At 43.8% G+C, this 27576-nt stretch overlaps 1 protein-coding gene across 1 annotated transcript in view; it reads right to left on the bottom strand.

The window, feature by feature from the left end:
- The window catches only part of REL (REL proto-oncogene, NF-kB subunit), a 29378-nt gene extending 3675 nt beyond the window's left edge, over positions 1-25703 (bottom strand). The window contains exons 1-6 of the mRNA XM_057382507.1: positions 25603-25703; positions 20598-20740; positions 17812-17960; positions 13894-13985; positions 3946-4086; positions 176-280 (exon numbers count right to left, since the gene is read on the bottom strand). Of these exons, the coding sequence (XP_057238490.1) occupies positions 176-280; positions 3946-4086; positions 13894-13985; positions 17812-17960; positions 20598-20740; positions 25603-25609 (637 nt within the window). The 5' untranslated portion in view covers positions 25610-25703. The remainder of the gene's footprint in view (positions 1-175; positions 281-3945; positions 4087-13893; positions 13986-17811; positions 17961-20597; positions 20741-25602) is intronic.
- Positions 25704-27576: the final 1873 nt, after the last annotated feature.

The raw sequence follows: 27576 nt of genomic DNA, 5'->3' as shown, positions 1-27576 counted from the left end.
ATGGCTCAACTTTAAAGGCACGAGAGGTGCTGAGATCCCATAAATCTGAAAGCTGTTCCACCCAGCTACAAAAGTAAATCACTTTGAGGTGAAAGGTTTCAGCCCCCAGCAGGAAAATGATCATGAAATGTGTCTGTTTGGGACAAAAGGAGAGGAAACTCCTAGTCCAGGTTACCTTTCTGAACTTTGTCACACAGCAGGAATATTTCATCTCCCCCTTTGACACTTCCACAGTTCTTGTTCACACGACAAATTCTCAATTCAGCAGTGTTGGGAGCTCCTGGAAGCAAACAAGCAAATGTAGTGGCTTYGTCACTACTGGATAGAAGTGCTGCAAGGTAAAGCATATGAAGGGAAAGCAACAGCTAGAGGAATGTGACACTCTGAAATCCACATAAAGCAAGTCGCTCTGTRCAGGAAATTCWGCAGCAGGGCCTGRTATTTCATGATCCTACAGCTTATCTCCAAACACAGGACACCAGCATTGCTGTGCCACTCACTCCCTATTGCAGAGCAGTCTCAGATACTTCCCCCTCTGATGTGGTTGTGCTTGGCCCCACTGCCCTTCAAGCTGCAGAATTCAAAGCAGTTCTGTGAGTGACTGATTGCCTGCTACAGCCACGCTTCTCTGGAAAGCTAGCAAGTCATGAAAATTCCCCTCTCTGAAGTTCAGGCTGAAGTTCTATTCAGATAGACACTTGGCCATCCAGCCTCCCCTCTGTTCCCCTCTGCAGGTGTCCAAGAACAGCTCTAGGACYGTAATTTCAAACCTTCACTGAGGGCAGCAGGTTTCACCCAAACCCACTTGAATTTCAGACTCCAGACTGTGGCTGTACATGAAGAGCCCTCAGGATAGCTGTGGATGGAGRGCTGCCTCTCTTTGTGTTGTCACCAGGAATTAGGCACCACTGAAGGCTGCACATTGCATTCCGAACAATCTCATGGCTATGGGTGACTCCAATGGGATGGAGYTGCGCTCTGCCTGGTGCTGTCTGGCCCCGTGCTGGAGCAGCAGCTCCAAACACATTTAAAATGCCTGCATGTTCCAACTGGTGTTGCTTTGACACCATGAAACTGATCCTCCATGATGCTCCACCACCACGGGCACCCTATTCCAAACACGGGAAGAAACACAAAACCAAAACTCGTGGTGTCACCCTCAAAAAAAAAAAAAAAAAAAAAAAAAAAAAAAAAAAAAAAAAAAAAAAAAAAAAAAAAAAAAAAAAACGCAAAAAAAAAAAAAAAAAAAAAAACCCCAAAAATAAAAAAACACCCCCCCCAAAAAAAAACCAAATACATCTGCTTTGGACTCTCAGTTTGAATCAATCCCTGCCAAAGTACAGGTAAAGCACAACAAAGACTACACCTAGAGCAGAGTTCCTGGTAACCTCTTGCCAGACCCCAATTACGTAGTTACGCTCTGCAGTTATTACTGTTATTATTATAAGTGGGAGCTACAGCCTYGTACTACATGACACACACCACTGAATGAATCAGAAACCTTCAAGGGAGGGGAAACAAACGCAGAAACAAGCACAGGGCCATGTGACTGGCAGCGTCATGGTGCGCTTTTCACAAGAAGGGTAAATTAAGAATTGTGAGGAAAAGCCTAATTTTACCACTGTTTCACTTCTGTGTGCTTGAATGACATTCAATAGCAGAGAACCACAGAGTGGTTTGTCGTGAAAGGGACCTTAAAGATCATCCAGATCCAATCCTCCTGCCATGGGCAGCRACACCTTCCACTATTCCAGGCTGCTCCAAGTCCAATCCAACCTGACCTTGAACACCAGGATGGGGCAGCCACAGCTTCTCTGAGCAACCCGTGCCAGGGCCTCACCACCCTCACAGGGACGAATTTCTTCCCAATATCCCATCTAACCGTGTCCTCCATCKGTTTGAAGCAATCACCCCTGTCCTGTCGCTGCATGCCCTTGTRAGAAGTCTCTCACCAGCTCTCTTGCAGTTCCATTTAGGTTCTTTTAACAGATTTTTGGGATGGTCTCCTTCACTGGAGTTTGCTGTTTTGTCTTTGGACGAGGAATTCAGAAGGGAAATCAACACACACAAATGCCAGCAGATGTGGATGCACCATTCTGATGTCAACAAGGAGCACTGAGCCCGGCACCTGCCTCAGAGGGAAACATTCCTCACCCCCATCACCTCAACTCCTGCCCAATTCCTGCTTCTTGCTCCCCAGCACCACATCCCTGGTGACAAATCCCTAGAGAAATGAGCTCCTCACCAAAAATCATATTGCTTTCAACAAGGGCAGAACAACATGTTCTACCCAACCTCATTTCTCAGAAATGGTGAGCTGCCTCATCTGTCTCTTCCCAGGAGTTTTTGATATGCAACTTTGGAAATTTCTGTGCAAAACTAGTTAACTTTAGAAGCAACTGGAAACAGAAGGTGCCTGTAATACTGAATTTTAGACACTTGCAACCTATATTGATTGGGCTGCCTATGTGATGTTAATATGATTCCTCTGTATCCAAAGCAGGTGGAGACTGTGAAGGATAAGAAAGTGAAGAAAATACTGGATTCGAAGTGTGCAAGCTGATTTTTAGAGTATCTCTTTGCTCCTAATCTGAGCAGATCTGTGAAGGCTCAGGATTCCCCAGCCTGCAGTCTCTGTTACCTGGGGGTACAACCCGGCCATGACAGAGCAGCTTCAACCAGGCTGATGTTTCTAAAAGCAACTGTGATCTGAAACTAAGCGATGCGGTTTTTTTACGATTTGTGGTCGMAGCTCTGCACGGGTTTATTTACACGGCTGCTACGTTACAGGGAGGGTTTTGGGTGCCTCCAGTGCCACCCACARACACCCCCACCACCCGCCCCTGCTTCCCCCAGCGCGCTCAGCCCCGGCCTCTCGCGCTCTGCCAGGACTGACGTCAATCCGCGGGGACGAGTAATCATGATTTGGCACATTTCTAAATGGCATCTGAGGCAGAGCTGCAAATCTGGTACATCAGTTTTTATCTCAGCCCTGATTACTTCAGTACAAGGGTTCTCAGTAACACAACACTTAGAGTTCCAGCTTCTAGATCATTCTAGAGGAGACTGTAAAAATATCAGAGTCATCTGAGTTCATATTCAACATTTTCACAATGGTTATGCTCACATCAACACAATTCTAACAACTTCAGGAAATGCAGATCTCGTTTTATTCAGCAGTTTCTGCTAAAATAAGGATCTCAAATATTTAGCATGGAAACACTTAGCCTGCAGAAATGAAAACCACTGCAGGAAAGTTTTCCAAGATCAAGAGTTCTTTTGCTACTCCGGTCCAGGACTCCAGCACACACTGAGGGCTACAATCCTCAGCTGCCAATGCCCTATGGATGTCCAGTTTTGTGGAATGGGGAAAACAGTCCCAAGAAGGGGTTTCATGTACTTCTGCACCCTCATGGAGCATGATCAAAGATTCCCCCATTATCCACCTACAGAGCAGTCACARACTCGGACACACAAGGCCTTACAACAGTCTCCCACTGGGATAAATCTTTCTTGCCCAGAGCCCTCACAAGGCAAAGGCAAGACTCCTAAAGGGCACAGGCAGGCTTCAGAGGGCTCCCCTGGAAAACAGATCAGCCTTGAGGCAGCTATCCATCTCCCTACTACCACTTCAATCACTTGGCATGTCAGGAATGGGCTTTTACTTACAGTCATTGTTGCTGTTTGTGAACAAGGGCTGGAAAYACACGTGTGAGTCTATGAATGCAASTGACAAATCCTTACTCTGACTGGCCAGCATTTCACCCTGGGATCATATCTGAATACATGCTGACTGTGAAGTGCCATGTGACAGTCATGCCACAGAAGTGACCCAGAACTGSCACAGACCTCAGAAACCTGGCATTTCTCGTCCCAAGCTAAAGAGAAAAACAAAAGCAAAAATTAAAAAAAAAAAAAAAGACATTTGTCTGAGCTGGTACTCACTGTTGTCATAGATGGGGTTGGAAATCAAAGGAGGAAGGGCTATGGTGTAGTTTCCATGCTCATCAGGAAGGAAAGCCTGGAAGCAGAGTCGGACGACATTGAGGTCATACTCATCAATGTTGTGCAGCTGCTCCTCAGGCACTGAAGGAAAGACAACACTGAGGATTAGTCATGGAACCAGCAGGGATTCTCTACCAAACCGGGGATCAATCTCCCCCAAAGAGATGGTGCTGCCCAGGTACACATGCCCAAAATGCCTAGCAGCTTGACAGGGGCTGCATGAATCAATGCCTTGTTCACAACAAATGGTACAGAAACCTTTAATGTTCTTCCTGCACCCAACAAGGCTCAGCTGTCCAAACTCTCCAGCTGATCCTCGTGTCTGGTTCCTCACCTTGACTGCCACAACAGTTTCATGTACCTACAGTAATTTTTCATTCTTCTTTGTGCACGATAAAATTTACAAAATTAATATTGTTGCCCACAAGAAATACTTTGGTCTAAACGGATCCTAGGATCTCATTAAAGAYTTTCTGCAGCAGTGAGAGTATGGTATCATGCAGTGGCTACATGGTTATTATTTTCCTCTAGAAATTGAGATGGAAAAGGAGTCAGAAGGCAACTCCTGGGGCAAGAATGGAAACTGAAACAACAGAAATCACTTCCCCACAGCATCACCAGTGTCACTGCTGCACCTTTCAGAGCAGTGATTAGTGGAGTCACTAGGATACCGATTTTTAACACAAGAAGAAAACCCTTGCTGGACAGGATCCATTTCCTTGCACGTTCCTCTCAGTGTAAAACACAGCAATGCATARCCTGAACTCAGCATTTCAATTGTGTTCACTCCTTATTTTAATTACAAGACACAGGGCCTGGGATATCATTACTGAACATTTCATATATTCTCAGCTTAATAGACAATATTAGGAAGAGCAGCCCCCTCTGAACTAGATGTTTCCTCCAAGGTGTGACACTAAACTATTATGTTGACATTTAATGTTAGCAAACTGAGAACTGATTTATTTTCACTTAAGTAGAAGCACTGATAATTAAAATCATTGCAASTGTTTGTTTCCCAAAACCCCTCCAAGCAGCAGTTCAGCAGTTTCACACTCTTCACAATTACCAAAGTCAACACAGGCCCAGTCACCAGATCACCAGCTCTCCATTCACTCCCTCCCCTGCCCTTTCAAAGGCCTCTTGCAAGAACAGAAGATTAAACATGGCTGTGATAAGAAGTTTGGGGAGCATGCTGTAATGATTAGATTTCTTGCTCTGACCTTTAGCATTTATCACTGRCTCGGGTCTCCACCCTGCCACGAGTGGGATTCCACAATGCCCACTTGAGTGACTTCTTCCTTTTACCTTCTGATAGTGTGAAATAATAAGGGTGATGAGCTAGAATACTTTCCACTGGCATTTTAAGTCCTTCTGGTGCTCTGAATATCAGTTTCTCCTRGTCTCTACTGGAAAAGGAAATCAAGTCACCTTTCCCCTTGACAAGCCTGTGATCTGAAATATTTAAGACAAATACAGCAGCGAGTACAAAACTAGCAACAACTGTGTGAACTTCAGAAGTGGCGAGGCCCAGGGGAGCTCTGCCCATGAGCACTTTGCGGGGTGGTGTTCACTGTGTTACCAGATCCACAAAGTTTTTGACTTCATGCACTTCATTAGTTCACCTGCTAGCCTGAAATAGGAGGTTTGGCAGGTTTAGAACAGACAGATCCTCAGCCTGACCTGGATTCGGCTGACTCCACAGCCCAACTCTTGATAGCCTGACTGAAAGAACACAGAAAGAAAAGTGCATTTCTACAGTTCTGCACCTTGCAGAACGGATATCAGGAGAGCAGCTCTAATCCATGCCCCAACATCATAGCTGGCTGCCAAGGACACCCTGGCATCAGGGCTGATGCTCCTGTGCTGTGTTAGCCATCGGCAACCACACGGATCATTCCAGCGACCCAAGGGGTGGTCAAATCTTCAACCTCTTCACAATTAAACTGAGCACAGAGATTCAGTACCTCTGCCTAAGTAAGCTGTCTGTAGATGGAAGCTGAGCACAAAATCTGGATCTGACTTTGACCCCGAATCAAAAGTGAGGACTTTGTGGTTGTGCAACCAAGTCTCTCTCTCACGCTAAAGAAGCCTCAGCCCTGCTCTGTGTTTTCCACAGGGAAATGTGTCTCTTCCTCAGAAACAAGCAGCAGCAGACCAAAGCGTAASACAACTCTGTAAATGCAAAAATACTCCAGATATGAAGAAAATTAGCAATGCTAATACTCAAATGACATCATTTCCTATTCTACAAACTTGCRCAAATTCCCAGTAAATCTGTTTAACACCTGACACAGGAGTGGTGTGCCAAGAACGGCAAGGGACAGAACCACTGCGTACGGCTCACTCTACTGCGGCAAAACCCACTGCTCCTGATTTGTGTGTTTTTATAAACGATTTAATAGAACTTTAAAAACTTGTAGTTTGAAAGAGGAAGTGTTCAGTCAAGAGTGATTCCTCTTGGGCTATTTATAACCAAACAAGAAGAACGTAACAGAGCAAAAAAAAGGAGAACAAGACAGCTGCAACTCCATCTTGTGATGACATGTTTTAAAAAAACAGAGACACCAGATTCCATGTGCATATGAAGAAGCACACAGCTTTCACCGATTTCAAAACAGAAAAGACAATCATCCAAACAAAATAAAATGGTGTTATTTTAAACAAACATCTAATTCTACTCCCTCTGAAGTCAATTTGAGAGCAGCCACTACCTTGGAATGGATGCTGGCTTACACCTTGGGAATATTAAAAGCAAACAAAGCCAAGGCAGACAAACACCCTGAAAATGCCTGGAGCATGGCCGGATGGAGGATGGTCGTGTCATTCCGTGTTATTCCATCACCTTCTGTGCAGAAGGACAACAGACGGGGTTAAACCTGACAAACCTGAAGTTATTAAAGTTAGGAAACGCTGTCGAAGATTTTGGGAACGCTATGTACTGGAGAGGAGGAGCAGCCACTCCATCAGGCCCTGCAAGCTCCGCACAAGCAGCTCGACTGAAACCAGGGGCATCACACACGTGAAGCAAAATCATTGCCCAACGTGGCACCTTGGGGGCAGGTGTGGTAAAAAAAGGCTCCAACACAACACATGAACCAAAAAAAAAGGGAAGAACTTCTCTGGTTTTGGCAAGAGTTCAACTTCCTCTTCTGACTGCTGCTCGCTGTGTGGTACCACACCTTAATGTCTTCGTCTGAATCCAGTCAAAAGAGCTGGAACCCAACCAGAAGCCTGTGCATGTTCCTGTGATGGCCCAATTGAATTACAAAAAATAGCCTTAACCTGGGAGAAATTCTTTAACTGTAGCTATCTCTGCACACAGGAACACATGAAGGACTACTTGTAAGCTTTAAAAGGAAGAGAGCTTTCAGAAGTAACTCATAACACAGAGAAATTCAAATAATATTTTAAAAATAACTAAAGTTCTAAGGCAAATGTGGAACATTATGTCAAAAAATCCATAAAAATACTAGCAGCACCAGAGTAAAAGAAAACCAACCCCATGCACCAAGATTCTGGCAACAGGGTTTTAAAAGGAATACCTGGAGTTACAGTCAAACCCGGGGAGGATTTGCTGTTCATCTGGAAAGGCGTTACAATAACTAGTAAATAATTTGATTATAAATCTSCTACCAACTCTTCTGAACAAAAGCTGATTCTCCCAATTTAATAAACAATTATCTTGGAAATAATTCCCTAATCCAAAGAAAGAGGCCAATTCAGTCCCAATACGGGCAAAACACCCCATATGAGCTAAACTGTGAACTCCTTCCAACCAGAGCTGCCTCATCCGGACAGTTCACAGGCATTAGGTTTGGACTGTCCCTATCTCCAAGATTTTGTCTCTAAAATCCAGAGATGCCCCACTGAGATTCCACTGAGAACCTGCTGGATTTGCTTTTGAAACACAAAACTGAAGACTTTCGGGATTCAACCCATCAATGTGCAAATCCAAGTTCAAACATAAAATTAAGATGCTAGTAGTATCAGGCCTCCTGATTATTAATTGATAATTATAGCTTTATAGTTTTTTATTTCAACAGCCTTCAATATCCAGCAAGGCCAATAAAATGCTATCTATCTGATTAAATTAATGGGGGATGAAGGGCTCTGATATTCACTCACAAGATGTTGCTTCTGGGCATGTGAAAGTTTATTCTGAACRCTGAAGAGGAATGATCAAGGGTTTGTTTTTTTGACTGGTAACATGACACCTGATCAGACAGTGGGCTCAAACAGAGCCCTCCACCCAGCTAATGATGTCAGCCTTCTGGAGTGGGCAGGAGGTACTGGAGGTACTTGAACATCTCAACTTAACCTGCATGGAAAGTTCCAGGGCAAACGATGTGGTGTGACACAGAGGGAGCACCCTGCAAAGGGACATCCTGTGGAGAGCAACCCTGCAAAGGGACATCCTGTGACCTTCCCCTCTCGGTGAGGGGCTGCAGTGGCACATGAGCCACATGAGATGTAAAAGAGAATGACCTCCCACAAGTTAAAACACCCAGAGATCACACATCATTAATAATCATCATGAGTTGTTTCTCTCTTACGCAGATGAGGGTTTTTAATTTAGGGATATGCTGGGAGCTCGGTTTCATTTAAAGGATGACACAGAGGTGGTTTGCCTCCAGGGTTTTGCTCCTGGAGTACAAAGATACCCCCCTTGGCCCTGATACCGACTGGGCAGTCTAACTCAGTCCTTGCCAGAGGTTTTGTTGCCAAAGGTGGCTCTGCCCAAACTTTGCAGCACTGCTCAGTCTGGCTTAGCTCTCATGTGGTGAATCAGATCAAGGAGCTGGTCTGGCTCAKAACTAGCTTGCCAGAAGGGAAGAGGAAAAGGCTTGTTTTCAGCCAGCTGGTTCCCACAGCAGGTAGCCCTGGTGCAAGGGAAGGAGAGCCTCTTTCAGAGCTGCTGTTGCTGATTTACACAAGCCTCAACCAGGCAGGGAAATGGGGTGCACGTCGTAAGTCCCTCTTGGTGCCACAAGGTCCATTTCAGGTCCAGCATTTCCCCCCAGCCTATGTCCATGCTGCAGCCATAGCTGAGCTGCTCCAGCCTTCTAYGAGCACTTCCAGAGAGGTAGGATCACAGAATGGATTAGGTAGGAAAGGACCTTAAACATCATGMAGATCAAACCCTTGCCATGGGCAGGGATACCTTTCATTATCTCAGGCTGCTCCAAGCCCCATCCAACCTGGCSTTGGACACTCCCACGAATGGGGCAGCCACAGCTTCTCTGGGCAACCTGTGCCAATGCCTCACACCACGCAGTAAAGAACTTCCTCTTTATATCCAACCCAAATTTCCCCTCTTTCTGTATGAACCCATTACTCCTTGTCCTATAACTGCAGTTCCTRATGAAGAGTCCTGRTGAAGTTGGAAACAAGGGGAGGGAAGGACTGTGGCAGCACTGTGTTTGTTCTACCMATATATCCACAACTGTTTTATACCACTGAAATCCACAAGAAGGTAATTTTCAATCAATTCTGCAGCAAAAAAAAACCAACAACTTTTACATGTACCTTGAAACAGAATGCACACCAGCAACACTCATTTTTGAAAAAACTCAATGAGTTGATGAGTGCAAACCACTGAAATTCAGATGCCAATCTACAGTCAACAAATGCCCAAACTTCTACGGATCCATTTCCCTGCTTTACAGAAGAAAGAAATGCAGGGAAGGTGAATGGCTGGGCCAGGGGAAGAACTGGAATTTAAACTTTCAAAACTTAGCACTTGTTTTGCCTAGACAGTGTTTTGCCAGCTTCTTTTCCTGTTTCAAGTTCAATATGAAAAATATAAAGTTCGAAGAGTCTTAAATGAGTCTATCARTAAGCCTCTGTACATTCCTAATATCTTTCTTTAGCAGTTTCTGTTTACATTATAAAAAAAAAAAGAAGTCAGCATTTTTGCCTCTCTACTTGTTAATTTTCCTTTTACTTTTTACACAATTTGAAAGGGGGCTGTGCTTCAGATTAACATAGACATTTTCACATGAGCAGCAAGGAGCATTTGCATGAGAACAGAAGAACAAAGGGCTTTCCAAAGCTAAGGGCTAAAGTCAAGCCATGATCAGGACACGCAGCTTTCCTCAAGTGGGTTTGTTCTGTGCCTCCTCAAAAGCTGATGACTCTCACTTACCAAGATTTTATACTTGAGGGGGTGCACATTTGTTTTAATTCAAGAAGAGAAGCTTGAAGTTTCTTATGATATCTGAGGCACTCATTACAGTGGACACTTTCAACCCATTCCCAACTCAAAGATTCTTGCCAAGAGCTGCTCATGTAATCCATGGCTCCGTAAAACCCCCCATAAGGGCGGCGCAGGTGAGCTGGAGAGGGGCATCTGGGGAACACCGTGGGTGAGTGGCGTCAGAGAAGGGGGTTCTCACAGATTTGGTGCCGGAGGAAGCTGCGGGGAGGGGACCGCGCGTGGGCAGGAAGCGAGCGCAGCGGGGGCGTCACGGTGGAGACGGTGACGAGCGCGGAGCTGCCGTGGGGTCAGCTGCTGGCRGGCGGAAAGGGGAAACGGCAAAGGAAAGACTGCGGAGGCACACAGACGTGTTTAGGTGTGGGGTGCAGGGGAGAGCCTAAAAATGAACTGCATGCTAACAAGCAAAAGCAATTGCAAAGGAGCAATTGCAAAAGGAAAGCCAGTTTATCCCCTCTGATCCGAAGTGCCTGGAATTTGGCGAYTCTCTGGGTTTCTCACTGCAGCACAAGTCCAGGGTTTTCATGCTGTCGTGCATTCTCTCTTAACAATGCACTAACTACAGTTTTTCCCTAATTTAAAGAAAACACTTAGGGCTTTTCCTCATTGATAATTAACTCGAGTTGTTATTAACTCAATTGTTGTCTCTATGTCAAGTCACACCCACTCACAAAAGCTCTTCACTGAAAACTGGCTCTTTTAATTTGAGTTGGCTGTACATCAGACAGCGCATGGGAAGACAAGGATATGGCACAACTCAACAGCAACTAAAAGAAAACAAACACCATAGAAAGCAGACATGGACCAGCTCCACTGGAGGAGTAACTCTGCTCCTTCTATGCTGTGCTATTTATATCATCATCATGCCAACGAGTCCTAGTTACACATTAGGCTGACACTGCACCCCRTTTCCCTGGAGTGCTCAGGGATGACATTCAGAAGGGATTTCTAGAATTGTTTAGATTGTTAGAGGACAAAAATAATATGGGATGTGCTTTGGGAACACAAGGGATCATGAATGTGCTGTGGAAACAGCAATTTCCTCTCTCTTAAACGAGGCTGCCAAAAGAGGAGCAATCTGATTGCAAGTCATCCTAGTGAATGCAGAATTCCTACAGCCTGTGCTGAACTTCACAAGGGATAAACACTGCCATCCAACACTGGGAATTCACAGGGAGACAGCCTTACACAAGTACACTTGCAGAGTGACTCCGATGCAGACACTTCCAGCTAGGAATATGCCAGTGATCTGCAAACAACTYCCAATCACCCAGGGATTCTGAGGTAGGCATCAGTTGGTTAGGGTCAACACTGAACTTCTTTGCCYCAAAAGGACGCTCAAGACGGGGAATTTTTGCTCCAGAAGAAAGTGGGAAAGAAAAAGAAAAGCCAACCAACACACAAGCACCCTGAAGGCTCGTTTTCCATGAAGTTTCTTTGATGATGTCATACAAGAAATGAGTAACACCAGCTTGCGACCTGCTTAGAGGATACACAATTCCAGAATGTCTCTAAACAGGGAAGTCAAATGCCTTTCTGAAGACACAGAGGTAAAGCATAATGCAGGATGGATTCAACACAGCCAGCAAAATCCCGGCAAATGAACAAATACTCTTCTGACCTTAAAAAAAAAGCTAAATCCATACATAAAACTTACAACATTATCAAGCAGTGAAAACTGCAGTGACTGCTGCCCACAAAACCCTKTCCTGATAAACTAAATAAACATATAAAAATACTCCTATCACTAATCCTGTTTTATTAGACCTTGGTCCCAAGCCTTTCTAGGCTCTGCAAGCGTGGGACTGCCCTGGAGGCCGTTCTCAAGTGGCTCTGCTTTGTCCTGATATRTTAACATGCGCCAAAGGGCAACGAYGCAGGTGGGGATTGCCAGCGGCCCCTTCCCAGCATAGCCCTGGCCCAGAGCAGGGTGCTGCTCTGTGTGTCACCCAGGCAGGCTGTCTCCTACTTCCAGGGCAGGAATGTGGCCTCCTCCACTGCTGGACTGGCAGGAAACAGCCCAGGATCTGCCCGAATGCTACCAAATGCAACCTTCTGTAATCACCCAAAAATTATTACTGAATGTGGAGTTAAGTGCCAACAACTGTAARAATCTACTTCCTTCTACAGAAAAGCTCTCCTTATATTATTTGAAATCAAGGTAGAGCTGACTGAGTCAAAGSAACATAATTCAAACCCTTAAACTGTTCAAATTGTGCTGATGAACTAAACTTGTTTCAAAATACTATGTGCATACATGATCATAACTAGGGTAATTGTTTAGGTGGATCATCAGGACCATCTACCTAACTCCAAACAACTGTTCTAAAATTAAGAAAAATATTTAAGACATTTCTCATTCTGTAATAAATTCAACATCCTTCTTTTTGTTCAGGGATGTTTATTTTAAAGCCAGCCAGAAATCCAGCTCTCAACTCTCTATAAAGGATCTTACCTGAATATAGCAAGAATTCTGTGGGCATTACAAAACCCATGAATGTATCTGCAGAACCTCCAAGCTTCTGCCACACTTAGGGAAATACATGACTGCATTCACACTGCTTAGCTAATAATTTGGGAGTATTTATGCTTTTCATCTAATTCCCCCAATTSTGCCTGCATTCTGCATGTGTTGGTCTCACTCCAGCTGGCCCAAAAATTTGCAGCGTGCTCCCCACCCCCTCTGCGCCCTCAACTTGGCAGTTAAATTGGTGTGAGAGGAGTTGGTTTAGCAAGTCGATATGAAGGGAAACCACTCTCCTTTTTTTTGTTTTCAAGTTGGTTTTCCATTGGAGCAACTCGCTGCTTTCATTCACCGCGTGGCCACGCAGCCCCTGTGTGTGGTGTGAGGAAAGTGGTGGGATGTGTRAGCAGGGACGGAGGGAAGAGCAGGATGACTCTTTTTGACAGCAGCCCACAGATCAGTCGTCACCTCAAACAAAACCCTGTGAGCAACCCCTCATAGGTGTGGTTCTGTAGCAGCAGGTCCTGCCTCTGACTCGATGAGACTAACCACAGCATCACAGGATGCTTTGGGGTGGAAGGGATTTTTAAGATCATCTCGTTCCAGCCCCTGTCATAGGCAGGGACACCTCCCACCAGATGGGGTTACTCCAAGCCCTGTCCAACCCAGCCTTGACATCGCAATCCTGCTGTCGATTTCTTAGCTCCCATGCTGTGAAATGAAGTGAGGGGCAGTTCCAAAGGGTATGTCAGCCCTGTTGGTCACAAACACCAGGGTCACAGCAMGAGAAGAGATGAGAAAGCAGCAAGAGAGGTTTGTATTGGCTTAAGCTGCTGTGGAGTTACRCTAATTCAGTCTTTTACTCTCATCACTGCCGAGACTGGAGAATTCGATTTCCAAGACACTTGCAGAAGTTTCCAGGAAACGTTTCTGCTGCTATCCCATTCCTTCTGTCCAAGCAGCAACTGAGATTGCTGCTGGGAATTAAAAAAAAACCCAATAAAAAAAAAAAAAGGCGGCAACTATCCAAATAGATTCATCATGTGATGGCTGGGAGGAAAGACTGGGAGGGACACAGAAGGGAAGRACTGCTTCTCAGAAAGAGATTTCTTTGAAGAGGAATAAAACTCCACCACAAAAGCAAAGGCAGGACAGGACAAACAAAACCCCATCACCCTGCCAAGAGAACAAGCTGATTTCCACTCACCACTGAAAGGGTTAATTTTCTTYGAGATTCGTAAAGAAATGGATTCCTTCAGGTCTTTCTTCTTCACACATTGAATGCCCAGGTTCTGGAAACTGAAGCACATGTGGCAAGATTTCAGCAACTAATAACATCTTCAGTGTAGACTAATAAATAAATTATTCATGTTAATTAGTATGATAACATCCAGTGTAAGAAATGAAAAAGGCTTATTTTGAGAAGGCTATACAAGACCTGAAAAGCAGAGATGCTGTTTTTCCTAAAGTAAGGGCAGACACAGAAGCAAAAAAAAGTTAAATAAAATTATAAATTATTTATATTATTAAGAATATATCTTGCTATATTAAAAATTATTACTCTGCAGTAAACCCACAGAGATTAAAAAGCTAGGTATTCAGTCATAGGTGATTTATAGTGATAATCATTGTTGTAATCAATAAACCTGGTAATTTGCATTAGTTAAAGGATTTGCTCTCCTACTTTTATCAAGGAAYGTAAATCTTAAAACACTATTTTAAAGGGGTTTTTTTAAACAGGTCAAAACAAGTTATTAAATTTCACATAGTTATGGAAAAGTTCTGAAGAGCTGCAGCTCCTCCTTATTTGCATAAAAGTGCAGGTCACCCTGATGCAGGAGGTGGGGGGAGTCCCAGGCAGGCTGACTCTTTCCCACATGGAAAAACCATGACATCATCAAAGCTGAGTGGATGTAAAGCAGGAAGTAAAAAAAAAAAAAAAAATTAAAAAAAAGCCCTGTGTTTCATGATGTTACAATAAACTCTGAGGACAGGTTGTGCCAGCAGGCATCCTTCTCCAGAAGTACCAGCCRTTTCCCTTCCTTTGAAACTCCACAAACGTCCTTTGCTTTAACAAAAGCACATCTTATTGCACCTACAGATAGTCCTTGTTCCTGCCAAGAGTAGTTCTACTTCTGAACAAGACTATCCCAGCATGATGTTAAGTTTAATTTTCTTAAACTCCCTGGTCTGTGCCCAACATACTCTGCTCAGAGGTTCCCAAACCCTCTGCCATCAGGCTCCACTTCCAGAACCTCTGCTGGCTAGAGGAAGGCACAGGTTTCCTTTTCAAACTGAACATAATATGACCTAGGGGAAAATGAAACACAGCAGCATTCATAATTCACTAAGGCACTTTGCTTCATATTCTGGCTACTGATATTCAGATTGGGAGATGTACCTTGATGAGCAATCCTATTTCCACCTGCTTCTGGAAAAAGTACCTTTTTTAGGGCTTGATCACAGCACACACTACTTTCCGCCTGCCCTGGAATACCCACTGTATTCCACAGACTGTTTGAAGCACACCTCAAAGTCCACAAACAGGAGTGGTTCAGTATTATTCATTACCCCCAAATGAAGGATAGGAGGCTTTTCAGCACCCCAAAATTGTCAGATTATATGTTTTCTAAGCCTGTGCTGCACAGTGAAAGTGTGTGTTTAATCGTGGCTGAGGCTGGGTCAGAGGAGGAACTGCCGAGAGCCCAGCAGGGCTGTGRAGTTACGCATCGATGCACGCTGACAGGAAGCAAGCAAGATAACGAGAAGAGAGAGGGRGAAGTAGGAAGAGAGAGAAAAAATGAAAAACATCTAAAAAAACAATGATATCATCCTCATAGAGAGAGAAAACTAGGAAGTAAAAATCTGAGTGCACAGGCAGCCCCACAAGCTCTGACATTCATACTCTTGCCTTGATGTCTCTGCCAGGGAGGGCTCTGATCAAGTTTGGGCAGCAGTACAAAGATCATTATGCCACAGGCAGAACAAAATGCTTGGGAACTTTAAAACATGGGGAACTTTGAACAGCAGAAAGCAGAGTAATTACTCAGAGCAGCTCAAAATCTGTGATTAATAATTCCACTTCTACTGAGAAAAAAAAAAAAAAGATTTTTGCTCAATTTGGGATGCTCAGCAAGAGTGTAKAGCCAGCAACACTACTGACAGAGGACATCTCCTGCTCACTAGTAGTGGATGARGCTTTTCTCCAACACGGACTCGAAGAGAAGAATGTGAAGATTGAGTCACCAGCCACAAAAAGGAAAATGACTTTAAACATCCAGATCCAATTATGGATCATACTGTTCTTTCATCTTAAAGCAACCAATGATTTGTTAAAAAAAATGAGTGTACCAATGCTGGAAACATTTCAAAGGGAATGTGTCGAGCCTCCTCCCATCAGGATCTCCAGTGTCAAACACAAAGCTCACAGTTTCACATTATCAATAAAATGAAAGCAGCACACTTACTATTCTGTAAGAAACTGAGAGGCTCACATCCTAAAAATATTGAGAAGAATTCATGGATGGAGCAAACAAGCACCAATGCCTGAAGTGAAACAGAGGCATGGCATTAAGCCAAAGGACAGGATTTGATGTAAACATATAATGGAGATGAAATCACAATCTGCAAACAAATATTTGCAGAACATCCTATTGTTTCTTGGTGTGACATCCTGTAATGGCCTCTCTTAATAGGCTTGCCTCGTRCCTATACACTGAGCCTTGTGCAACAAAACGCCAAGAGAAGAAGCAGAGTCTTCCTGCACTCAGGGATAGGAACACAGTGCCAGGAAAGGTGTTAAGCAATTGGCTTTTCTGCTTCAGATCAGCAGACACAGAGCTGAGGGGAGGAAGTGGGATGGGTCAGAACAGCAGACTTCCTTTGACCTTGGCTGAGGAAGCTTGATCTGGGAAGACAAAGGGGAAGCTGGTGAATAGATGGTGAGAGGAAGGTGCAAGGTCCCCTAAGAGTTTAGGATGTTTGCAAGTCAGCATGCCCCATGCCACCGGAACACACTGCAGCACATTCAYGATCCCTTGTGCCTGGGCTGGATGCTGAAGAAGCATCTCCACTGTTTATTTCATCATCAGGCAGTCAGCACCTTCAAACAGATGTGTCTTCMGCTCTCTCCTTTAATAGTGTCCTACTGACTAAACCCAAATAAACATGGAGTAATGTCACTAACACCAACAGAATCCCATTGGCYTGTGAGCTGTGTGTAAGAGCTACTYATACACTGCAATATTTACCTGATTTTCTTCCCAGCTCAGCTATGCTTACCCCAAAGCAATAGCCTGCTTCCGTATTTCCAACACTGCAAACTATTAACCACCAACAGCTTGCCAGCCCTACATTCCCCTCTCCAGCAATAAACAGTCTGTTTGCTGCAGCTTATTCTGCTTTTATTTTATTATACAAGACTCAGTAAACTTAGAGGAAACACCATCAAACACATCGGAGATATTTTTAATAGCACTGAGAAATGTCTTGTACACATCCTGAGTTTTCCTCACTGCATCCACAAGTAGATCCTTCCCTGGCACACTTGCTCTACTGAGCTGGGCAGGAGCAGAAACTGTGTTTTCACTAAAAAAAACCCAACCCAGGCAACCAGCAACAGTGACAGCTACTAACATGTTTCTAGATGTGTCACAACCACTATCTTCTAGATTACATGATGCTCAGCCACTATAAACTTTCTCCAGAAAGTCCAAATATAATTTCCATGGAAGATGTGAACTTGCCTCATCACTAMGAAGCAGTAATTCTAATGCTATTACCCCGTTCTGTTACTCATTGTTGTCAGATGTAGGTAAGAGTCATACTCAGGAGTAAGACACATTAATGAATAAAACTAAAAAAAGTAAGTGGGAGAAAGGAGAAGGAGACAGACATTGGAAGAATGGATAAAGGAAAGAAAAGGGTGACAGGAAAGAAAAAGCACAAGCGTAATACTGAAAAAAGAAGGAAATACTTTGAAGGGAAGTTCCCTGAGATGGATTAGTAAACTACAGCAAAGAAAGCATTCTAACTGCTCTTTTAATCATTAGTGTGAGTGTTAAAACACAAGATTAGCAAATCACTCGCATAATTAATYAAACTCCCAAGCAACACCATTACTCACGACAGGACTCGCCGTTCTGGCCCGAACTCAGCTTCRTAGTAGCCATCTTTGCAGTCTTTGCCAACCAGATCATGAGGGTGTGGCTTGTAKGGTTCATTCTTTGTTACCAATGTAGTTCTTATTTTGACTTTCCCAAAATAGTTCAGAATCTACAAAAATGCAAGATATTTTTGAGATTTTAGGTATCAGTTTCCATCTACAACAGAAAATAAATTTTATCCTGATATACTCTACAGAAGAAACATCATAGGTGATGACATAGAAATGCTGCTTGAAGAACAAGGCTACCTCCAAAAATCTTGGGGAAGAAMTCCTAAAGCCTCAGGGATGAGGGTATTACCTGTGCACAGAACACTAAGTAGTGAAAGAGGATCTTAACAGACAGAGCATGACACAATCCCCTCTGAAGYTGTTGGGTTTTTTCCCAACTAATTCTCAGATGAGTATTCACTCTTACATTCAAACTGAGGAGTACCAAATTCTCAAGCTCCTACCAGAGCTTTCACCGCAGTCATCACCTTAATTCAATGCTCCTTTCTCAGGTGCATAAAAGCAGCCTCAAGCTGACAGCTACCAGTGAAGTCACCAAGTGTGGGGGAGTGTAAGAGAGAAAAAAAAAGGAGGAAAAACAGTTTGGCCTAAATTGTTTGACGCATAAAAACTTRAAAGCAAATACAAGACTTGTTCAGGCACAAGTTTGTGGAGAGGTGAGCTCTCCTCCTCCACTTCCCCTGCCCTGTAACTCTCCTTCAACCCTTTCTTTTCTCCTCCTGAGATTCCAAGGATAGATCATGTATCCCTTTTAGTCAACACCTCAATCTCTTGACTTGACCTGTGCTCTCTATCTTCCACCATCTCTTCGCTTCTTCAATCTCCAATATGGCTCTGCTCAGTCCTCATACAAGCCACTGTTACTTTTTACTCTTAAAATAATACTTCCACTAACTCCTTCACTTTCTTCAACCATTACATCAYTTCTCCCTCATTTCATACCCAGCCCCATGAACTTGAAGCCGGATCTAGCTGTTTTTGGYTCTCCAGTTCCTCCCTGATGTTCATCTTCATAACCACACCACAAAATTTAATCTCTTCCTGGCTGCTCTCTTCTCATCCTCATTCATGTTTCCATCTCTAGAGGGGACTCCCCTGGCACTTAATCAGCACTAAAGCCTCCTACGGGCTTCAGGGAGGCAGGAATTCACCCAGAAATCACCTGCTATCAGTAAAATCAGCTCTGTCATCAATAGCCACCTYTCAAAAGAACAAACTGTGCCAGGATTGCATGGTGACCTACCCATGTCCCATCTACCCTTTGGGTTCTGCCCAGCCTTCATACACAGCACAGCCCAAAGAAAGAGGAATCAAGGCTTGATTCAGTGCATTCAGCTTGTGCCCTGATACAGAATTAAGCTGAGAGTCTGTGCAAGCCTCTACTCTTGCCAACAGCCCACACAGTTCCTTGTTCAATTGGCAGAAGGCTGAAAGAATGTGTCTGGCACCATCTCCATTTCCTGCATTCCCTAACCAAATCTGGCACTGTGATAGTCAAAAGGAAACCTTCTTTTTTGCTTCTTCCCTTAAGAGATTCTGCCTCCAAGGCTGGACCAGCTTCCACAGTTGCTTTGTGTAATACAGACTCCCTCTGCCGCTCAACACATGACTGCCAACACTCTCTAGCTCAAACCCTCCCTTCTTAAAGAGCATTAATGCCACAGCACAAAGCATCTCATATTTTTCACATTTCACAGCCTCCCTGTTCTTTTTCTGCTGTGATTCCAGAGACTTCATTTTTGGCTCCACATTGGTTCTTTTATACTTGCACACACTGCAAGCACAGACACACAGCTCTGTTCCTGGGCACTGCAATGGACTTCAAGATGGCAATTCYCTTAACTTCCCATTTAAATTTGATTTCCTCTCTAATCTCAGCTCTGAAAGATTTTCTCCAAACTGAAAGAGATCAAGGAAACACTGACAACTTAAACATCAGATAGGGTACTAGAAATTCTTTTCTCTTACCCTACCTGTCTAGGGTCACCTTGGTCCAACCTATGAGAGCTACTGCCCAAGCAGTTCTATTCCACCTCTCTTGTCTCTTTGYCCCTGGCAGCTTTAATCACAGCTGCCAGGGCTTCTCTGAATCCTTTCATTCTGGATTTCCCAACCTATCCATAGTGCAACCACCCAACTCATGGTCATTGCAGATGCTCTCAGGACACAATTCCCCTTTCTCAGCTCATTTTTAGGTTCTGTACCCCCTTCTGACTTCACACACATCATGTTGGTGTCTTTTGCAAAGCCCATTCACCGCATCACGAGCGACTGTTCACTCGCACAAAGCACCTTCTTTCATGTTGTGCCCAGCAACTTTTCAAAGCCTTTCCACATTTTGTAGGCAAATTCTTTCAGTGCTCTCCCAAAATTCAAGCTGCAGTCCAAACCCTAAAACCAAACTCACGTCACCTAACTAAGAAAGCAGAGCAAACGTGCATACAGAGAAAGCTGCTAATGAATGGCTCCCAGACCTTGAGTCTTCACMGAGTCCCCTCTAGCAGCACTTTGTTAACCACCTCTGCACCTTCTCTTCTTTTTGTAAACCAAATCTTTCCATGACCAGGAGCAAATAGCTCTTTTCCCACTCTGCTGCAACTCCATTTGCATGCCAAGGAAAGAATCACAGAACACGAGATGAAAAGCATTGTATTTACTGTGCAGAGTCCAACACATAGCTATAAGCGCCACGTTAATGTGGGCAATGGTAATTCCCGGATAAAAGCAGTATTTACCTGGATGGAAGGGAAGGTCTTATTGTTTTCAGTACTGTGTTCTCCTGGAATGCTGCCTGCTGATCTTCCCTCACATTTGTATCTGAAACGCATGCCCCTTTGCCTGGGTTGCTCAAATATTTCAATGTAGGGCTCCGGGCCACCTTAAAAATAAAATATKTTCAACATTAAGACACAGGAGAGCTTAAAAAGCAGCAGAAGATATAAGAATTAGAATTTCTAGACTTTTGATTTATGTTACCATCTTTCCACTTGGTCCACCTTCTCAGACAATCTATTCTTCATTTTATATACATGCACATATTGAAGGTTGGGAACAAGGAAAGAGAACAGATTTGGATGAAACATCCATGGTAACAATGCCATGGAAGTATTTAGCAAAAAATATACACTTCCCTAAATCTCATCCAGAACTTAGTTTCCKTTAAACATCATAGAAGATGATGAAAGAAGATGTTATAAAGCAAAACCCAAATCATTCTTTTGACGGAATGGTTGATATTTTTAGGAATACAATTTAAAGCACAGCTGTCCTCTCCAAGCACCAGTACTGTCAACTGCAATGTTCTCTTAAATGTCCTTTGAAAGTAGAGATGTGTGCTTAGAATTGATTGATTTAGTTCCTATTACAGTGCAACAGAAACTATTCAAATAATGCAAAAAAAACCCCACCCTACTGGGCTGGATACTATCACTGTAAACTCAAAAAACACCTGATTTCTTGTATTGAATTCTACGTTTTGAGCTGCCCCTCTCCCACAGGGCTGGTTTCTAGTTGCAGTATACCTCCACACAATGAAACCTCATAAAAGCTATTGGGCAGATGTCAAAAGGGAGGTTTTCAGGAAACACAGAGTGATAGATGAGAAAAAGAGACAGCAAAACTCTTAAATGGGGGGGTTAGAAAGCCATTAACTTGGCAAGAGCCTAAGTACTTTTCAAGTGATGTTTTATTGCCAGACAGTAACAAGCTATTTAATATATCTCATTGAGAACATCAAACAGGACAGTCAATCAAACAGTGACACCAGTGGGATGGCATGTGAAAAACAAACAACAGAGGCTAAGTAAATATTGTTGAAGTTGAATCATCACAGYGCTACACGATCAGAAGAACGTAGCTTATGGAAATGTCTACTGAGCTCTCTGTCATCTTCATATAATAGCATCTTCTTCAAGCAAGGCTGAGCATCACAAACAAACAGGACAGCCAATATCCTGTGGCATAACACTGAAAAAAGTGCTTGGACTTCAATATAATAAGCAAAACAGTTATTAAATATATTGAAAGAGCTAAAAGGGTAAAAGAACCCCTACTTCCTTTTGCCCAAGGTCTATGCTGCCTGTGAGTCCGCAGCACATGAATTTTGGCAAAGAGGTGGATGCCAACCCTAACTCCATAATAAAGGCTTCTCTTTTGCTGCACCTACAGTGGTGTAGGTACCCCTGCCAACACAAAGCTTGAACTTCATGCCTGGGATTTGTTGATCACAAAACATTTCCAGTGCTGCCAGCAGTTTATACCCAAAGTAGGAAAATATTATAACCTAAGAGATAAAGTAATCAAGAGAAGCAGAAGAGGCATGGATGGAAAGAACGACATCTGAGACGTCACCTCAGCCTGGTCTGAAAGCACATTTATCTGTCACACACCTACAGCCAGTGGTRGAACTGCAGCCACCATGTGAGAGCAGCTCTGGTGCTGGGATTGCTTTCAACAGCTGGAGCCTCTGCAAAACCTGAAYGCCTGTTCAAAAGCACAATGCATTTCAACTCCAGGCTGTGTTAGGGTCAAAACTTTTGGGAACTGTGGTTCAGGACTCTTTGTAGACCTTTCTAACAATCAATCAAAATGCAGTTTCTAAACTGACCACCTCCCATAAGGTAGATTTTAAATAACTTTCTGATCACCAGCCATGAGCTGTCACATTAAATACATATTAGCCACCAGTCTAGGTCCAGTTACTTAGAAGGGTGGTCCCTTTTCCAGATAGTTCCCAACTCTTTAACTAACCCACCTCCAGATGAGCTTTGCACATTTTCTCTTTCTGGAAAACAAGCAAGTCCAGCAAAAGGGAAGGGGGGACAGCATTGATAACAAAAAAGCCTAAAAATGACATAAAGCTGGTTTCAGAGAGAACAGAAGTCTGAGCTTCTCACAAAACCACGCTCACATCTGTGTATGGCTATTTTAACTTTCACACTTTGATTCACTTATGCTAGTGCACCGATCAGCACAAATACAAATATGCATCCATACATTGAACTAAAAATCTGTTTTAGAAGTTAAAATGACAAGATTGCAACAAAGTGCCTACTAATCATCTTACTTGGGGATTCTCATGCTTACATAGCTGCTAACCAGACACACGGGACACCCATAGACATTACGTATTTTTCAAACTAGCCAAAGCCTCGCCACTCAAAACTACAAGAGCACAATCACTTGAGGTCTTTAACTCTTGCTGCTTTAACCAACAATTTCCCTTCACGTTCTATTAACACTCGCTTGAGAGGGTTRTTTTCTCACCTATTAAAAGCCCTTTATTTTAAAACGCTGGGTTCAGTGATCTTTACAGGGCTGTGGTCGAAACAAATGTCATTGAAGGCAAACCCACCACTCAGCAGCAGGTGTTTTTGTGGGAAAGTAAAGCTCGGTGACACGGCAGCCTCCAGAGATTAAACATTAAACTTCATTTTATCTTGGCTGCCTCTCTCTCTRTTTAAGAATCAGGTTATCATCTCTGCTGTGATTATCAGTGTCATCATGTTTTGTGCAGAGAGGAAACACACAGAAGTGTTCGTGCAAATGAGAGGTATTATCAGCACTCTGCAGCCAAGTGCAGGGCTGTCCAGTGTTCCCTATTTCTGCAAATCAACGATRTGCTTGTGAAGTGGCACAATTTAACCATTTCACAATCCACTCTCACACACACACAGAGGGTCTTGTTAATGCCCACACAGTCACTCAGATCTGTTCTTCTCAGGTCTCATTTAGTTTGTCAAAGAAATGCAAGACATGTCAAAACCCAAACTCTCACTAATTCTGGAAGAGAAATGYACAGCTACTCGTATTACCTGCCTGCCCACAACCACTCCATAAAGCATTTGAAATGGAAAGAAAGAAAAAAATTTAGCTAATCCTTCATCTAAGTTATTAAGAGTTTAATTTGTCTTTGTAATTAATTCTAATTGCCTATACACATGCTAGCAATAGAAACATTGTGCTGCATATCATAACCTGCCTATCATCCTTTTTGTTATTAAATTGCTTTTCCCCCTCCTGCCCTGAATATAACACTGAATAATTTTAAAGAGAATACAGGAGATCAAGTGTCCCGATTACATATGCAAGGAAAAGTGGTAACTGCAGTGACAKCTCCAAGAGTTCGGCAAGGGAAAGAGGTAAAGCAGTGAACAGCTCCAGTAGCTCAGCCAATTTACGCTCATTCAAGAACTGAAAGGTGTTTTACTCTCACATTTTGAGCAATATAAAGAGGAATGGAAGGATAATCCCTAAAACTTGGAACATACTTTTATCAGASCTCTCCGTGACAAGAAACCCAGGACAGTTTTAGAGTTTAACAYAGCCTGTGCCATGAGGGAGGAAGCGTGATATGCTGCCACCCTGCAAAGTGCCGCTGTCAAGGGTTCTGYCTCGTACTTTTGCTCCAAGAAAGCAGGCTCTGGACGAACTGCCCAATTTGGCATTTTCGTGCACAGCCAGGACTGCCCAGTGAGCAGTCTCCATCAACATCTGCGTGTGAAAGCAGAGCAGATGTGGGCCTTTGTGGAAGATGTGAAAGTATCACCCGAAACYGTCCCGGCCCGAGGTTGACTGCAGTGAGACACAGAAGGGAGAGCTGTTGCCCTTTAACTCTGATGTCACTSCTCTGTGCAAATCCCTAGTGACCCTAAGTTTGTCATTTCTAAAAAGCAAGCATCTATCCACTTATAACCTTCTGCAAAACCTCGGGCAAAGAGGGATGGTGGTGAAAGCTTTGTTACAGCACACTTCAGTTTAAGCAAAGCAACTGGAAAAATAAAACACGATTTGGTTTGAAAAAGCAGTTATCTACCTATGGCTCTATAAACTGTACACACTCTAACAGAGACCAAGAAACGCTCATGAACTTCCTCTTTACTATCGTGTTACGTTACAAAACAGCAACTAAAAGAAAAAAATGACAAAGGCTAGCTAGTACCAGGAAGTTATAAACTTCCCCAGCTTAAAAATTCCTTATCTGGTTCCTAATTACACTGAAAATACACAAAGACACGAAGAAAAAAAAAAACCCGAAACTGCTCTCTTCAGTTTTGCCACTCTAAAAAACATCGTAACATTTAAAGTACGACCCGAGCTGTTCTYTATGTTGATAGTTAGCACACCTATACATTTACAGGAGTGAAAGTTCATACCTTCCTAAGTGGGAAGAGAACACACACCCCCAGGTTCTGAAAAGCAGCTTTCCCTATTATATATACTATTCTGATTAGTATAGCCAAGTTTTAAATTTAGGGATTTTTTTTAACCCTAAGAAAGATACCAGCGAGACGCCTCCCGAAACGATGACAAACTCGGTTTAATTTAGCCTCAAGAAACTTAATTGTGCTTTTTGTTGTAATTACTCAAAGCACGATCCCTTATCTGCGTTGCTTTGCATTTGTGCCATCCCCATTTCTCATTCATTTGCATTCTCACAGCCGAGTTCCGATGTGAACAAGATCCCGATGAGCATCGCCAAGCCTTCAAGCCTCTTGTCTCCAGCCCAGATAGGAGACCCGCGTGCTTATCTAACACCTAAAGGCTTTACCGCCACAATTTTAAGACTTACGAGATCCGTTTGAAATATAACAACCTTGTAAGATCTCTTCGCGACTCGTCCAAACAACCCACCGCTGCTTTAGCCTCGCAGTGTAAACACCCATCGCGGAAGGGCGGAGAGTGCTCGGAGCCCCCCGGGGCCGCCGCCAGTGCCTCCCCCCGCCCAGCCCCGCCGCTCACCGGCCATGCTGACAGCTCCGCTCCGGCCTGTGCGCCGCGGGGCTCCGGCCCGGGCCCCAACACCTCGCACGGACGGCCCCAGCTGCCGGCTCGCCGCCCTTTTCAGGGGGAATTTCCCAGTGGGGCGGGCGAGCGGACGTGCGCGCTGCGGGGCGGTGCGGGGCCGCCCCCCGCCCGCCCCCGCCGTGCCTGCCCCGCCCGGCACCGGCACCGGAKCCCCCGCCGCACTGCGAGACCCCCGCTCCGGGACCGCCGCTGGAGCTGAGCGGGGAAGACAGGCACGAGTCTGTCCTCCGGTCCTGCCCTGCCCGGTAGCCGAAAGTACAAAGGAAAAAGTTCAACTCYTCTGATTTCAGAGCGCAGCAGACACACCTAGAGCGTGTGCCCGTCCATATCCTCACCCTTGCAGAGCATCACTCCTACACCCTGCTTTGCCGCTCTGTCAGTCTCGAGGACCAAGCACTCTTGTTATCCATGTTTTTCTTGGTTGCACGGAGCCTGGGGGTCAGCCCTGAGAAGGGAGAGCTCCAGGGAGACCCTTACTGCAGCCTTCCAGTGCCTATCTAGGCCCCTTTTGGGGTTTATAAGAAGGACAAGGATAGACTTTTTACCAAAGCTTGCTGTAGTGACAGGACAAGGAGGAATGGCTTTAAGCTGGCAGAGGGCAGGGTTACATTAGATACTGATAAGGAATTCTTTGCTTTGAGGGTGGTGAGGCACTGGAACAAGCCTACCCAGTGATGCTGGGTATGCCCCATTCCTGGAAGTGTTCAARGCCAGGCTGGATGGAGCAACCTGGTCTAGTGGAAAATGTTCCTGCCCAAAGTTGGAATGGGATGGGCTTTGAAGGCCCCTTCCAACCCATTCTGCGATTCAGTAACTAAGCTGCTAACTAAGTAACTAACTAGGGCTAGACCAACATTGCAGGTAAGGAAAAAACTAATTACCAACAAGTAAGTCACAATGATGAGCTTTAAACCTACCAAACCTTCAGAGCATCCCAGATCCTGAATCTCACAGCTTGGCCCCAACACACCGAAGTTTAAGTGAAGGAGCTGGACACTAGGAACAACCCCACACCTCCAAGGTTGGATCAGATGGAAGGGTCAGCAACAAATAAACCAATCTGGGGGAGGAATTAAAAAACACCTGAAAAAAAAGAGGAACACAAAGGAACAGGAAGGACACACCTAGCTGTGGTACAAGATTGTTAACAACAAAATTTAATTTTTTTTCTCAAATCTTTACTCTGGGAGTGGAATATACTGTCSCACGTGAAAATGCAATTAAATGAATTATCCCTGAAAAATAAACATTAATAAAATAACACAAAAAACCTCAAAGAGYACTCCAGCAAGGTAGAAAACTGGTAGTTCTTCACTTTTCTTTTTTTTCCACTATCCTTTTTTTAAAGCAAAGGTTATTTGAATGTATAGAAAYGAACCACAGCTGAAAATACTAGGCTGTAATGACCTTATCCATACACCAACCCAAGTAACTAAGCAGAAGAGGCTACCAAAGTCTCATTATCCTTCCTGCTCTGCAGTCCACMTCATCTTAACAGGACTTTTCTTCATAACCTTAGTTTTGCTCAACTATCCCCATATTTTCTATAAAAGGAAATTATCTTTCTCCACCCCAGAAGAAAATCTTTTCTTATTTAGGACTCATGGTTCATCACACAGTAGGATTGTAGCATCCCTGTCAATTTCATTACTGAAATTGGAGTAGAATAATCCTAGGGAGCACACAGGATAATCAAAATGTCTGTGATATTAGCCTTAGATGATTAAAGAAAAGCTACATTATTCAGATGTTATTATAAATTAATTCCATATCTGTGGGTTAGTTTCTTACCAGAAGAACATAATTTCTTATTTTCTTTCTGACAAAAAGCCCAAAACAAAACACAAAAGATATAAACAAGCAGTGCCCTAGAAGTATGAGAAATTCAGACTAGATTTTTTACATCTT

The sequence above is a fragment of the Malurus melanocephalus genome, unplaced genomic scaffold (assembly GCF_030028575.1).
Source record: "Malurus melanocephalus ecotype Western Australia unplaced genomic scaffold, MMel_1.1 scaffold_13, whole genome shotgun sequence".
Taxonomy (NCBI): Eukaryota; Metazoa; Chordata; class Aves; order Passeriformes; family Maluridae; genus Malurus; species Malurus melanocephalus.
This window is presented reverse-complemented; position numbering and strand designations above follow the sequence as displayed.